The sequence below is a fragment of the Corylus avellana genome, chromosome ca8, assembly GCF_901000735.1.
Source record: "Corylus avellana chromosome ca8, CavTom2PMs-1.0".
Lineage (NCBI taxonomy): Eukaryota > Viridiplantae > Streptophyta > Magnoliopsida > Fagales > Betulaceae > Corylus > Corylus avellana.
Window position 1 is genome coordinate 5,692,903 of NC_081548.1, and position 14,056 is coordinate 5,706,958.

The 14,056-nt window shown below is 36.2% G+C and overlaps 2 protein-coding genes across 2 annotated transcripts; one reads left to right on the forward strand and one right to left on the reverse strand.

Moving 5' to 3' along the window:
- Positions 1-2,323: 2,323 nt before the first annotated feature.
- Positions 2,324-4,911, forward strand: LOC132190375 (pentatricopeptide repeat-containing protein At2g29760, chloroplastic-like). The gene has a single exon (XM_059605348.1). The coding sequence runs from the start codon at positions 2,324-2,326 to the stop codon at positions 4,880-4,882; it is 2,559 nt and encodes an 852-aa protein (XP_059461331.1). The 3' UTR covers positions 4,883-4,911.
- Positions 4,912-6,271: 1,360 nt separating this feature from the next.
- Positions 6,272-13,739, reverse strand: LOC132190693 (aspartate--tRNA ligase 2, cytoplasmic-like). Its single transcript, XM_059605740.1, has 10 exons — positions 13,030-13,739; positions 12,398-12,508; positions 12,155-12,268; positions 10,698-10,985; positions 10,503-10,613; positions 10,327-10,380; positions 9,246-9,325; positions 8,999-9,114; positions 8,006-8,120; positions 6,272-6,602 (listed from the first exon to the last, which is right to left on the reverse strand). The coding sequence occupies exons 1-10, from the start codon at positions 13,564-13,566 to the stop codon at positions 6,476-6,478; spliced, it is 1,653 nt and encodes a 550-aa protein (XP_059461723.1). The 5' UTR covers positions 13,567-13,739; the 3' UTR covers positions 6,272-6,475.
- Between the last annotated feature and the right edge of the window lie 317 nt (positions 13,740-14,056).

The following is a 14,056-nucleotide window of genomic DNA, read 5'->3' on the forward strand; positions in this document are numbered from 1 at the left end:
ACGTTAGAAGGGAGGCCAACCATGTAGCACATATGTTGGCAAGGATGGCCACGACACAGATTATGGATAGATTGTGGACTTTTGTACCACCTGATTGTATTGCTGAAACCATTGTTTCAGAGCAAACTGCTCTGTCCGACTGATGAGTATAAAGAAAGTAAATTACTTCTCTAAAACAGGCTGGCCGAGCTTTCTTTCTGCCTCAGTTTTTAGGTCCCCAAATGGGTCAACATCTACACCAGCATCCTGTAAAGACACGTCAAACTTTTCCATCAGCCGTTTATCATTTATAGAAATTAAGGAGAGAAGGAGACTTAGCAATTAGTAGTAAACCACTGCTTAACCTTACCATGCATATGCACAATAAGTTCTCAATCACTGAAAGCTAATCGAAGAAGGTTTTTTTTTTTTTTTTTTTTGTCAGTGTATTATATCACCTTTTGCATCCATGTTTTGTAATTTTTAATTTACGAAGGATAATATTTATTGCCAAAAAGAAAAGAACACAAAGCATTCAAATAATTAAATATGGGACAATAGCTATGCATTTATTAAAGAGATAAATGCAAAATTAGTTCATGTGGTTGGCATAATTTATAGATCACTCCCTGTAGAAATAAGACGCATGCTCTTTTTTATTTATGCTTTTAAAAAATGACAAATAAGCTTTTCCACATCATTTTGAGGCTCCAACACACAATTCACATTAAATTAAATAAACCTAATCCCTTTATATCCCCTGTACCGCCGTTGTCTTCATCTTCCCCTACGATTCTTGCCGACATTTTCATCTTTCTCAACAATTCTTGCCGTCGTATTCATCTTCGTCTTTATGCCGTCGTCTTCATCTTTCCTACCGATTCTTGCTGCCGTCGTCTTCATCTTCCCAAAAAAAAAAACGACACAGAGAGAGAGAGGAATAGATTGTTTCCGATGCCCAGAATCAAATTTTGAAGATGCTTCAATGCCCAAAAACAAATCCAAATTTTCATAAAAAGATTGCCCAAAAATGCACTAATCCAAAAACGTAGATGCCCAAAAATCTCAGAGTAACTCACAGATTGAAAATCACACCCATCGGAAGATGAAGACAACGGCAAGAATCGTTGTTAGAAATTTTATTATTTTAATATTATTAACATATAATATTATTATTTACCGTAACTCACATATAATATTATTTACCGTAACTTACATATAATATTATTATTTTATTCTTATCATAATTGTTGTTAGAAATTTTTTTAGTAATTAACACAATTTCAATTGGGAGTAATGTTTCCTACCACATAAATGTCTTACAAATATTTTCCTAAGAGTACTAGCTGCAGTAGTTTCCTTTTAATTTTTCATAGGTTTAGAGAATAAAACTATGTTTTGCTTCCTTATCCAAATATATTTTAGAGCATTAGTAGCAGCTTTCCTTTGAATTTTTCTAAGAGAAAATATACTTTACCCTTCTGAATTATCCACAAATTTACACTTTTAACCTCAATATTTAAAAAGTGACACTTTATTTTCCAAAGTATCTCACATTGATACTTGACCCCCATGACGTACACTTTACTACCTGAAGTATTTTAAATTGACACTTTACCCCCTTTGAGTTGACATTTTACCTCCCAAAACTTAGTTACTTCCGCTGCTAGGGAGGGGGGGGTAAAGTGTCAACTCAAAATACTTCATGGGATAAAGTGTACTTCATGAAGTTAAGTGTACTTCATGAAGTTAAGTGTCAATGTTAGTTACTTGGGGGGGTAAAGTGTTACTTTTTAAACCTTGGGGTTAAAAGTGTAAATCGGTGGATAGTTTAGGCAGTTAAAGTGTATTTTCCCCTTTTTCTTAAGTTTAAGGTACAAAACTACTTTTTGTTTTCCTATAAAAATATATTTCACAGTATATAGCTTCTATTATCTTTTTGTATACCATTATAATATTATTTCTTTACAAAATACAAGTTTCATACCTACCCTACATTTTCTTACAAAATCTCAATCCAATCTCCAGCAAAAAGATGAAAGATGAGAGAGAAAAAATAAATGTTTATATTAAAATAATGTATAGGTACACTCTTTTGGTTCTCTATAAATTTGGTAGCATGTAGTATTCTCAATGTTTAGGGAAGCAATAGAGAAGTTGTTGCAGGTGACTTCTTGTGATTTTTTTTTTTAATTTTTATTTTTCATATACATAATGAAGATAATAGGTTATAGGTATCTCTTGCTAGTACTCTAACCTGAAATGGAGTAACCATGGAGTTTATTTTATTAAAAAAAATGATTTAAGCCAAAGGAAAATGGAGGGAATTAACGGCTAGTATTCAATGATGGCAGCCTCTCCCACGGTCTTCTCATCTCTCTCTCTTCCCACGCGGAAACCAACCAACACTCCTATCCATAAATCCTTTTCCATCCGAACACAGAGCATAATCTCTTTGTTGAAATCTTGTTCAAATATCAGGGAGTTCTCACGAATTCATGCCCATTTAATCACCACAAATCTCATCCATGACCCTCTCACAGCCAGCCATGTCCTTAGATTCTTCATCTCCAACGAAAATCTCAACTACGCTCGGCGTATTTTTAGCCAAACATACGACCCGGAGACCGTAATATGGAACACCCTTATTGAAAGCCAACTAAAAAATGGTTCTCCAGGAGAGGTCTTCTCAATTTACTCTCATATGGTTACCCGAGGGATATCACTCGATGTTTCCAGTTTTCATTTTCTTATTCACGCTTGTTCTAGCGTCTCCGCATTTCAACAAGGAGGCGAAGTTCACGGTCGGATTTTGAAATCTGGGTTTGGGGTCATTAGGTCTTTGAACAATAATCTGATGGGTTTCTATTCAAAAGACGGGAGTTTGAAAGAAGTACACCAACTGTTCGAGAAATTTCCTGATAGAGATGTGATTAGTTGGAATACCATGATATCGTGCTTTGTTCGTCAGGGAATGGCTTGCGAGGCTTTGGGTCTATTCTGGGAAATGAAGGTCAGTGGGGTTAAACCTGATGAAATAACCATGGTTAGCTTGGTTTCGGCTTGTACGAAGTTGAGGGACTTGAAAATGGGAGAGAAATTACACCTTTATGTTGAAGAAAATGAGTTGGAGATTAGTGGGAATTTGCTGAATTGTCTGGTAGATATGTATATCAAATGTGGGGAAATGGAGAAAGCACAGGAGCTTGTGGCTAGATGTAAATCTGAGATTGATGTTGTTTTATGCACTACATTGGTCAGTGGGTATGTGAAATCTAATAAGATCGATGCGGCTAGACACCTGTTTCAACAGATGGGAGAGAAAAATTTGATTTCGTGGACTACGATGATTTCAGGTTATGTTCAAAGAGATTATTATTATGAAAGTCTAGAGTTGTTCAGAGAAATGATATTTGAAAATGTGAAGCCTGATGAGGTTGTTCTTGTGACTGCACTCTCGGCCTGTGCTCATGTGAAAGATCGTGAATTAGGTAGATCCATCCACAACTTGATTGTGAAATATGGCATGATTATTGACGGGTTTCTTGGGAATGCTTTGATAGACCATTATGCAAAATGTGAACGACTGGATGAAGCTTGCAAAGTCTTTGAGCAGTTGCCATGTAAGAGTGTTGTGTCATGGAATTCAATGTTGGATGGGTTTTGCAGAAGTGGAGATATAGAGAGGGCAAGAGCCTTCTTTTATGAGATCCCTAAGAAGGATGTGATTTCTTGGAACACCTTGATCAAGTGCTGTGCTATGTTTCACCGGTATGGAGAATTGTTTAAGCTGTTCAATGATATGCAGAGTTCAAATGTAAAACCCGACAAGCTCACTTTGGTCAGCTTGCTATCCTCTTGTGCTAGTGTTGGGGCACTGAATCATGGAATTTGGATCCATGTTTACATAAAAAAGAATCATATTGAGTTGGATAACATGTTGGGGACTGCCCTAATTGACATGTATGGGAAGTGCGGAAGCATTGAAAAAGCCTATGAGTTATTCTCTGAGATGACCGAGAAAAATGTATTTGTGTGGACAGCAATGATAGCAGCTCACGCCATGGAGGGGCAAGCCTGGAAAGCAATTGATCTTTTTCTGCAAATGGAAGAAAAAGCAATAGAGCCAGATCATGTCACTTTTATAGCTCTTCTATCTGCTTGTAGTCATGGAGGTTTAATTGATGAAGGGTACAAATACTTCAACAGGATGACTAATGTCTACAAAATTGTTCCTAAGATCCAGCACTATGGGTGTATGGTTGATCTCCTAGGTCGAGTTGGGAAGTTGGAAGAGGCCTTAAAGCTCATCAATAGCATGCCAATAGAACCGGATGTCTCTATGTGGAGTGCTTTGATGAGAGCATGTGGAAGCCACCAGAATGTTGATTTAGCAGAGCATGCTTTTAAACATCTCACAGAGATAGACCCTCTAAACGATGCAGCTCATGTGCTGCTTGCAAATATATATGCAAAAGCTGGTAGGTGGGATGATGTGAGCTGGGCAAGAAAGAAGCTGCATGAGGCAGGAGTGCAGAAGCAACCAGGATGCAGCCTAATAGAGCAAAATGGAGTTGTTCATGAATTTAGAGCTGGAGATTTCTCAAACCCACAATCTGTAGAAATATACTCCATGTTGGATGAGTTGGAGGAAAGATTACCAAACGAAGAACTAGAGGAAGCATCATCCAAACATAGTGAAAAGCTGGCCATCGCTTTTGGGCTTATAAGCAGTCCTGCAGGAACTCCTATCCGGGTTGTGAATAACCAGCGGATTTGTGGAGGTTGTCACTTGGCTATGAAGAGTATATCTCAGGTTTATGGTAGAGAAATTGTTATCAGGGATAACTACAGATTTCATCGATTCAGAGATGGACATTGCTCTTGTAAAGATTATTGGTAAATTTGTAAAGATCAAGGCAAAGAAAACAAGTTGAACATAATACAATCTTAAATTGGATAAAATAACCTGTTTGAGTTGATGCTTATCCATTAGTTCTTGCCCCCACAGAATAACAATGAGCGATTTTAATGATGGGGAGCCAAAAAATCAACTTCTACTTTCTACATGAATTACAAGAAATAATCATTTGATAATGCTATTAACTAGTTGTCGACTCTGTTGCATAGTTTTTGATCTTTAACATTGCTATATGAGAATCTCTCAAAAGCTTTTAAGTAAAAAATATCATGGAAGAGTACTTACAGTAGAGCATCTTGTACTTTTATCCAAAATGACTAAGCAAATGAGTAAAAGTGCCACCCATCGGCTTATGTAAACAGAATGCAAAATGCATTTTTAAGCCATTTGTAAACAGTGCACCGTTACATGGGAGTGCACTGTTCACCAATGCATTTAAATTTTTAGTATTTCTCTCTCCCTCTCTTTTCCCGAAACTTCATTCTTTTATTTTTCCCCCTTCTATTTCTCTCTCTCTCTCTCTCGGCAGACAGCATCAATGACCTAGAGAGCAGATTGTTGTGAAGCGTGAAGCCCGCCTCTCTCTCTCGTTCTCTCTCAGCCGGTGAAGGTAAGCTCCTCTCTCTCTCTCTCTCTCTGCCATTTTAACCCATCCCCTCCCTTGCTTTTCCTTCTTATTCATAGTCTGGGTTGGTAATCTGGGAATATGACAGAACAGAGGAAGTCGAAGGAGCTGTTAAGAAGGGAGGAGGAGATTGGGAGATTGCCATAAGGTACAGAACAACTTTTGGCTACAAAAATAAGGTTGGATTTGATTCTTCGATGCCAGATAGTTGTCTTTATGTAACTTCGCGAAGATGGTAGCATTGAGAGTAATAATGAATGGGTAAGATTGAACTGCAGGTGAATAATAAGAGATTGGAGAAGCCGTTGTAGACATGTTATTATGTAGGTAACGTGTTTGATAGAAATACTGAAAGAGGGAGAAAAGGAAAGGACTGATAAATGAGTATCTGATCAATTTTATTTGCTATATGACACAATCTTGCCAAAAAAAAAAAAAAAGACCGTTAAAAATATGATAATTAGAAGAAAATATATATATATATATATATATATATATATATATAATCCTTACTAAACAAATAAAGAAAGAATAAAAAAAGAATAAAAAAAAATTACTTAAATGATATTGATAAAATATATATATAGTTAAACTAAATAAAGGGGGTTTTGAATAATCATTTTGCATAAAAATATGCATAAACCACTCTAAATGCTCTAGTAGTTCAGCACAATTATTATACATTAAAAAAAAAATTAACATCCCATCGCAAAGTCTAACAGAATTCTCACTAGGGTGATCTCCCCTTGTCAAAAGATCAGTGACTATTTCATATACCAAATGTAATATTTTCATATTGAAGTACCGAAAGCAGCAAATAAAGAATGACAATAAGTACCAATTTATACGGATTGGCTATTGCTTCACATGCTTTAAAAGTACTCAAAAGAAACATTTCCTCTGTCAGGTAAAAGATTTCAGTGCGACCACTGCTTGCTTGAATATACTTTTCAGGGAGCAATCCTAAGTGGGTCACGGGGGAAAAGGGACGTTTTCCTGATGTTATTCAAACCGCAAAAAAGCATCACCACACGCTCCAACCCTACTCCAAACCCACCATGTGGAGGTGCACCATATCTGAAATAGACCAACAATATGATATTTTAGCCATGAGTAGAGAAATTTTGTTTCCAAAATATTATGCAGCAATTTCCCATGAACATAAGAAGCAAAAATTTGAGTGCACATGGGAAAACATTTTACACGGTGCACCCCTCTCAAGTGATAAGTTGATAACGAACTGCTTAAGAGTTTTTTTTATCAATTCTCTTCTGGTTGAGTACTTATCTTGATAGGAATGCTAAAACCATACTTGGGTTTAAAAAGCCCACAAATTTCTAAATTCTATGCATTCACTAGACATAACTTCAACATATTATGCATAAAAATTAACATTACAGTAAAACCAGATTGAGAAACCTTATAGGAGATCGATCAAGTTCCAAGATAGACAACTAGAAAGTTAGATAAATTTGTAAACAAATAATGTAGGGCTCAAAGCATTAACACAAAAAATTTAATGGGTTCAATTACAGAGTTCTACTGAAAGAAAATTAATTTTCACGGCTCTTTTTTCGTGTAGCACATCTACTGGTGTACCATCAACTCAACATGCAATAGACAATTATCCTTGACCAAATTTACTTCTTACTACAGCAAAAAAATCACTAATAACAGGAATTCACAATAACCAATACTGATTTTACAGACATTTTCTCATGCTAAACAATCAACTCAGTATTATCTGACAGAAGCAACCCTTGTTCACCCAACTGTAATTCTAATTTCACCAATAACCATTTTAAGTAATAATTTATTAAACAGCGTAAGGCGCCCCTAAGCACACACAATATACACAAGAGGCTCCAAACGAGCAGGAAACCCAAAACCCAACAAGCCCTCAAGCTCAAAACCCACAAAACAGCAAAGCCCAAAACCCCCCAAGACACTCAATGCAAGAAAACGTGATAATTGCCTTTCCCCCCCTAGTGGATGCACTCTTAGCATCGTAGTTGATAGAGCATTCTAAATTAAGAAGCTCACTTCTACCCTTTACCAACCGTGGAGTAACCTCTAAGGTGACATTGTCCTCACAGTAGCACATCTATTGGTGTACCATCAACTCAATATGCAATAGACAATTATACTTGACCAAATTTACTTCTTACTACAGCAATAAAAAATAAATAAAAATCACTGATTAAGAGGAATTCACAATAACGAATTCAAAATAACCAATACTGATTTTGCAGACATTTTTCTCATGCTAAACAATCAACTAAGTATTATCTGAAAAAAGCAACCCTTATTTACCCAACTGTAATTCTGATTTCACCAATAACCATAATATTTTTTTTAGAAGGGGGAGTAAACTGTGTAAAGAAGCAGATTTGATTAGCATGAACACTGATGGAAAGTGGCTGGCAAACTAAAACAACAATTATGGAAAATCAAAGAACAAATAAGAAACATAAAATTACCTGAAAGAATCAATATAAGTCGATATTGTCTGGACATCAATTCCACATGCCTGTGCACGTTCAGCCAAGAATTCTGGTACATGCACACGCTGACCTCCAGATATTATCTCCTCACCTAAGGGAAAAAGGAACAGAATAATTAAGATCAATTAACAAAAAAAAATTAATTTAGATAAAGCAATAAGAAGATAATTTCAACAAAACACTTGCAGCACATTCTACTATTTTCCAAACAGAACATCCATAAGGCACCAAGGGAATAAGCACAGACTAGGACACATTAACTTTTAAAACAGGCGATCAAGTTAAAGTTACAATGAAATGTAGCAATAGATTCTATCTCCCAATCCTAGAAAGCTCGTAAGGAAGCAGGAGAGAGAGAGAGAGAGAGAGAGAGAGAGGGACTGAAACACAAATTGGCCTTCAAAGCAGGTGATCAGTTTACTATGAAACATAGCAACAGATTCTACCACTCCATCCTTTAAGGCCCCTCCCTCTGGTTGGGATTCAAGGTGTGTATGTAATTCCAAAAGTGTCAGGCTTGGATGTCATGCCCGTACCCTTGTTGACACAAGTATCTCCGGGTAATCATACATCATACCATATTACATATTACACAGAAAAGATAATAAATAGGCATCCAAGGATACTGAAGATCAATGAGAGCTAACAACCACACATTACATGCAGACACACAATGAGATAAAAGGTCACCAAAACAAACTGTAAGATATTTATACATATAATTAAACTATGATTAACATTTATATAGAGAAATATAAGCACAAACTCCTGTAAGATATCTAATTTCCAAGAATTGTCATATCTGCATATCTATATTGCCTTGTATCCATATCTGGTATCAGTATCCACACCACATTGATAAAATAATAAACACTTATTATGAATTGCCTAAAATGCTACGAACAAGGCAACAAAAGATTGAAAATATAAATGCAACAATAGTACTATTTATGAAAGTTGATCATTTACCACGAATGAAGACATCAAACGAGTTACTGTAAGCAGGATTGTCGTAGCAAGGCATTGTATAGAATGGCCTAACAGCCAAAGGATAACGGTGAAGAATGTAGAACTCAGTGCCATACCTACAATCAGAAATGAAATCTGCTTGTCATTTATAGCTACATAATTTAAATCATTAATCATAGAATTTAAATACGGACAAGAAAATAACATAAATAGTATAGTCTGGATAGAGATCAAGAAAGTAAATTACTTCTCTAAAACAAGTTTGCCTAGCTTTCTTTCCGACTCAGTATTTAGGTCCCCAAATGGGTCCACTTCTACACCAGCATCCTGTACAAATAAGTCAAACTTTAGGATTGCCCTTTTTTCATTTATCAAAAACAAAAAGCAAAAAATTGAGGAAAGGAGACTTGGCAATTAGCAGTAAACCACTAATTAACCTTACTAAGAATATGCAAAACGTGTTCTCAATCACTTAAAGCATAAGCTATTTTTTTTCTATCAGCCAATTACACCTTTTGCATCCATTTTTGTAACTTTCAATTTGCAAAGGATAATATTTAATGCCAAAAAGAAAAGAACACAAAGCATTCAAATAAATATGGGACAGGAAGAAACTAATTATAAGCCATAAATAAGTCCTTCATTGCCTATTCTTCGAGTCATACAAGTGTCGGATAATTGCTTCACCAGCCAAAAAAAATCTAATATAACACCTTTTTTTTTTCTTTTTTTTTTTTTGTTCAAAACCTATGTACCAGGACACTGTAATGTAAAATTTTATTGAAAAAGCGTAAGACACCCCTAAGTACAAAAACCGTATAAACAGGGAGCTCCCAGAAAACATCAAAAACACCTGCAACCCAACCAACCCAAAACGCCCATGAACCCAACACCCACAAGACTACAAAACCCAAAACCCTCCACAAAGAAGACCTAGCTTAAGAAACCCGCAAAAACACCCACAAGAAGACACCCCCAAGAAGCATCATCCAAAATGCCCATGTACTAGGACACTGACATGAGAATCTGCCAATCCTATTAATTTCAGCCCTGAAAATGTAATATTCATGAATTTTTTGTAAAAGTATTAAATGTAAATTTTATTTATTATTGTAATTAGGATGATGAAGTGTAGGATAAAGCCATGTAAATAAGAAATCAACTATCATAAGAGAATCAAGGTATAATTTCTTAATCAAAATATTCAAATGATTACGTAAAGTAAAACGCAGGTGGCATTCCCCCCTCCCCCTTCTCTAAAATCCTAGGCTCACACACATGGACGAACATTTAGACTCATGCACATCAACCCCCATTTATTAATTTACCTTAAGCATTTGGATTCCTTCCTCAAATGTAAGCCTTAGGGTCTGGCGCAGGTACTGCACATGTAAACATTAACAATCAAATTCAAGATAAAGGCAATAGCCAAGAGGGGAGTACTACTATACTAGATAAACATACAACTAGATTTTCATAAGCTTCTTGAATAATTATTAATGACCTTCAAAGGCTCAAATTGGTATTGCCTCCCCACTGCTTCTAGTTCCTTCGAACAATTCTTGTTCAAAGTGTCAAACATTGTAACAAATAATTGGTCCACAACATCCATAACCTGCAAAACAAGCACTATTCCTTAGAAAATTAAGGACCATCACTAAATTTAGGTTTGAAACCAACCTAAAAAATCTGATTCTACCTCAAAATAGTGCCTAATCTCCATTTCAATATCGAGACCCGTAAACTCACACAAATGCCTATGAGTATAAGAGTCCTCCGCTCTGAAAACAGGACCAATCTCGAAAACACGCCCAAAATCACCACAAATTGCCATTTGCTTGTGAAGCTGAGGTGATTGAGCCAAGCATGCAGACTGCCCTTTGTAGTCGAGTCTAAACACAGCAGCACCACCTTCACTTGAGCCAGCTATTAGTTTTGGAGTGTGTATTTCGACAAAACCTTCAGATAATAAGAATTGTCTAAATACCTGCACAGTAATCCAACTAATTAAGCACAACAATGTTTAGCTTAGGAACATTACTAACAACAATGAACTCTATGAACAAATTTACAAAATTAAAAAGCTTGATTTGTTTCTTGATACTTCATTTCACGAATGTAAATTAGAAAGTAAAGAGCCCTAAAGAAAAGCATAATGATACATGTGGAGACTACACAAGTATCAATGTGTGAGTGGAAAGAAAGAATGAGCTACATAAATGAAATTTAGCACCGTGACAACCCAATAAACCCTTAATTCTGATAAAGAAATACTATTCATTAATGAATTCCAACTGCAAATTTATGTGCTCTACAAAAACATCGATTATTAGTTAAACTTTCTTAAGCAAAATACTATATGTCTATAAAATTAATTGAGAAAACCAACAACATTACTAACAACAATGAACTCTAATGAACAAATTTACAAAATTAAAAAGCTTGATTTGTTTCTTGAGACTTAATTTCATGAATGTAAATTAAAAAGTAAAGAGCCCTAAAGAAAAAGCATAATGATACATGTGGAGAATACGCAAATATCATTTGTGTGTGTGGAATGAAAGAATGAGCTACATAAATAAAATTTAGCCCCATGACAACCCAATAAACCCTCAATTCTGATAATCAAATAGTATTCATTAATGAATTCAAACTACAAATTTAAGTGCTTTACAAAAACATCAATTATTAGTTAAACTTTCTTGAGAAAAATACTATTAAGTCTATAAAATTAATTGAGAAAGCCCCCAAAAAATGCCAAAAACGAATCCCTAATTTAACTTTTGAATATGTAAAACTACAATCACAACCTGCCCTTAAATTTTGTTGTAGGAATGGTGGAGGGAATTTAAGACAAGAATACTCTTCTCCTGATTCAACAACCAACCAATCCTTCCATACCTCTCCTTGTTTCCTTCTTTTTTATATGTCCAGCCAATGGTAAAAACTCTCTCTCACACAATGGCAATTAGAAATTCTACATGTAGAGACTGTAGAAAATTTGTTCATCCCCTTTTAGAGATATTCTTGATACTATCATATATCAAACATGGTTCAATAAAAAAAACACGTGTTGCACAATGATACGACAAACAGTATATAAATTATTGATGGTAAAAAAATGGAAAAGATAATCCAGAAAGGGCAGGAACTTGCATTTCCAACTTCACTCTGAATGCGAAAAATTCCTTGATTAGCAGGCGTTCGTAGGTCAAGAACTCTATAGTTCAAACGAGTATCCTGGTTAACCCGAACAAGCTGTTCTCCAGCCTGCACCCATCATATGATCCAATAATAAATATACATGCAGATAGCCAAAAATATGTAATAATACAAGGTTATAAGGGCTTTCAGCAAAGCTTAAGAAAAATGCAGAGAGATCCTCATTAATGGATGTACCTGCAAACCTTTTTCAATATCGGCTTCACTTCGAGCCGCATCTTCAATGTTTATGGGTAAGGTTGGCATAGCCTTGTTAACACAATATAATTTTCGCACTTGGACTTCAACCTTCAAGGATATAAACATTGTTATGCATATAAAAACTTCAAAAACACTTGCCAAAGCTCCCATCAAATGAGAAAAATAAAAATAAAAATAAAAAAAAACCCAAACTTTTGTTGTCAACAAGAGTAAGAAGGGTAGCCTATATGGTAAACTTCTTTCAATCTTTTTCACAAATGAGCTGCTTAATATGGTCTAGTTGTCCATGTACAAATACCCACAAACTTACATAAACCAGTGAAAGTCTCCAACACCATACTCATTTCTCCCCTTCATTCATTTTTGGTTTTCCATATTGACTTCGTATTGCTTTCAACTGTAATGTTCTCCATTCACTTGGAATGAAAATATAGTATCTTCAAACTTCTACTGATCTCCTAAGATGTACTACTATCCACACCTTAGATTTGATTAACTCCCTTTAATCGTCATCACATTCTACAATTATATCATACACTTCTAAATTCAATCATACATAAATACGTACATACATTCACATATACACAGAGACACATGTAAAGGCTAACCTGCTGACTAGCGCCTTTAATGGGAACATTAGGAACAGAGACGATGCCTTCGATGTCCACGATCGACTCGCGGCTCAGCGCCGCGACATACTTAACCATCTGGCGGCTCACGACGTCGGGCTGCGCCGTGACGACACACTGGATGGTGAAACCCTTCTCTCTTACGACCACGAAGGCCATGTTCTTCCCAACAGCGCGGATCGTCTGCGCGCGACCGTGCACGACCACGTAGCGGTCCCTCAGCGCCTCGGTCAGCGCGCCGACCTCGGTCCAGCCCCTAACGTCGACCTTCGACTGTAGCTCCAGGATCGGAACGTCGCCGTAGTTGGCGGCGAGCGGGTCGTCTTCGACGGATACTGACTGCACGGTGGAGGCGAGCGCGGCAGCCTCCTGGCGACGGCGCAGCTTCTCTTGCTTGGCGGCTTCCTTCTTGGCTGCTTTCTTGCTCTGCTCGTTTTGCGGCGGCTCAACCGCGGAGTCGGAGGACAGGGTTTGAGATTCTTCGGAGGACATGGTTTGAGATTCTTCGGAGGACATGGTCGAACGCGTTGGAGGAGTACAAGACTACAATGTCGTTGGTCTGTGACGGCAATGGGATAGAGTTGAAGGAAAAGTAGCGTTAGGTTTATAAACAGGAAAAATGGGTAAAGAAAATTCCAGGGAAGAAAACCAGGTGCTCTAATTTAGTAATTTGTGCCAATACAAAAAATAAATAAATAAAATTAGTGGAGAAGGTATCTGCTTTTGATTTTTCTTTCTAAAAACAAAAAAGAAAAAAAAGACACTCCTTTGTTAAGATTCGTAATGCTTCCAACTTTATTTATTTATTTATTTATATATATATATATATATTTTTATATGTCCACGTAAAAGAAGATTGGAGATTCGAACTAGTAACCTTCGCTTCATAAAACGTGGTTTTCAGTCGATTGAGCTATCTCTTGAGGGACAAACTTTATTTTTACTAGCATATCATTGTATTATTTTATATTTAAAATCCACATATAAGCACGTTTGTAAAAAATAT

Excerpts from the sequence above, each read along its gene's own strand:
- LOC132190375 (XM_059605348.1), top strand. The coding sequence starts at position 2,324 with ATGATGGCAGCCTCTCCCACGGTCTTCTCATCTCTCTCTCTTCCCACG.
- LOC132190693 (XM_059605740.1), bottom strand. The coding sequence starts at position 13,566 with ATGTCCTCCGAAGAATCTCAAACCATGTCCTCCGAAGAATCTCAAACC. Across the intron at positions 12,269-12,397 it reads ATATTGAAAAAGGTTTGCAG|GCTGGAGAACAGCTTGTTCG; the intron begins GTACATCCATTA and ends TGATGGGTGCAG. Across the intron at positions 10,614-10,697 it reads AGATTAGGCACTATTTTGAG|GTTATGGATGTTGTGGACCA; the intron begins GTAGAATCAGAT and ends CTTGTTTTGCAG.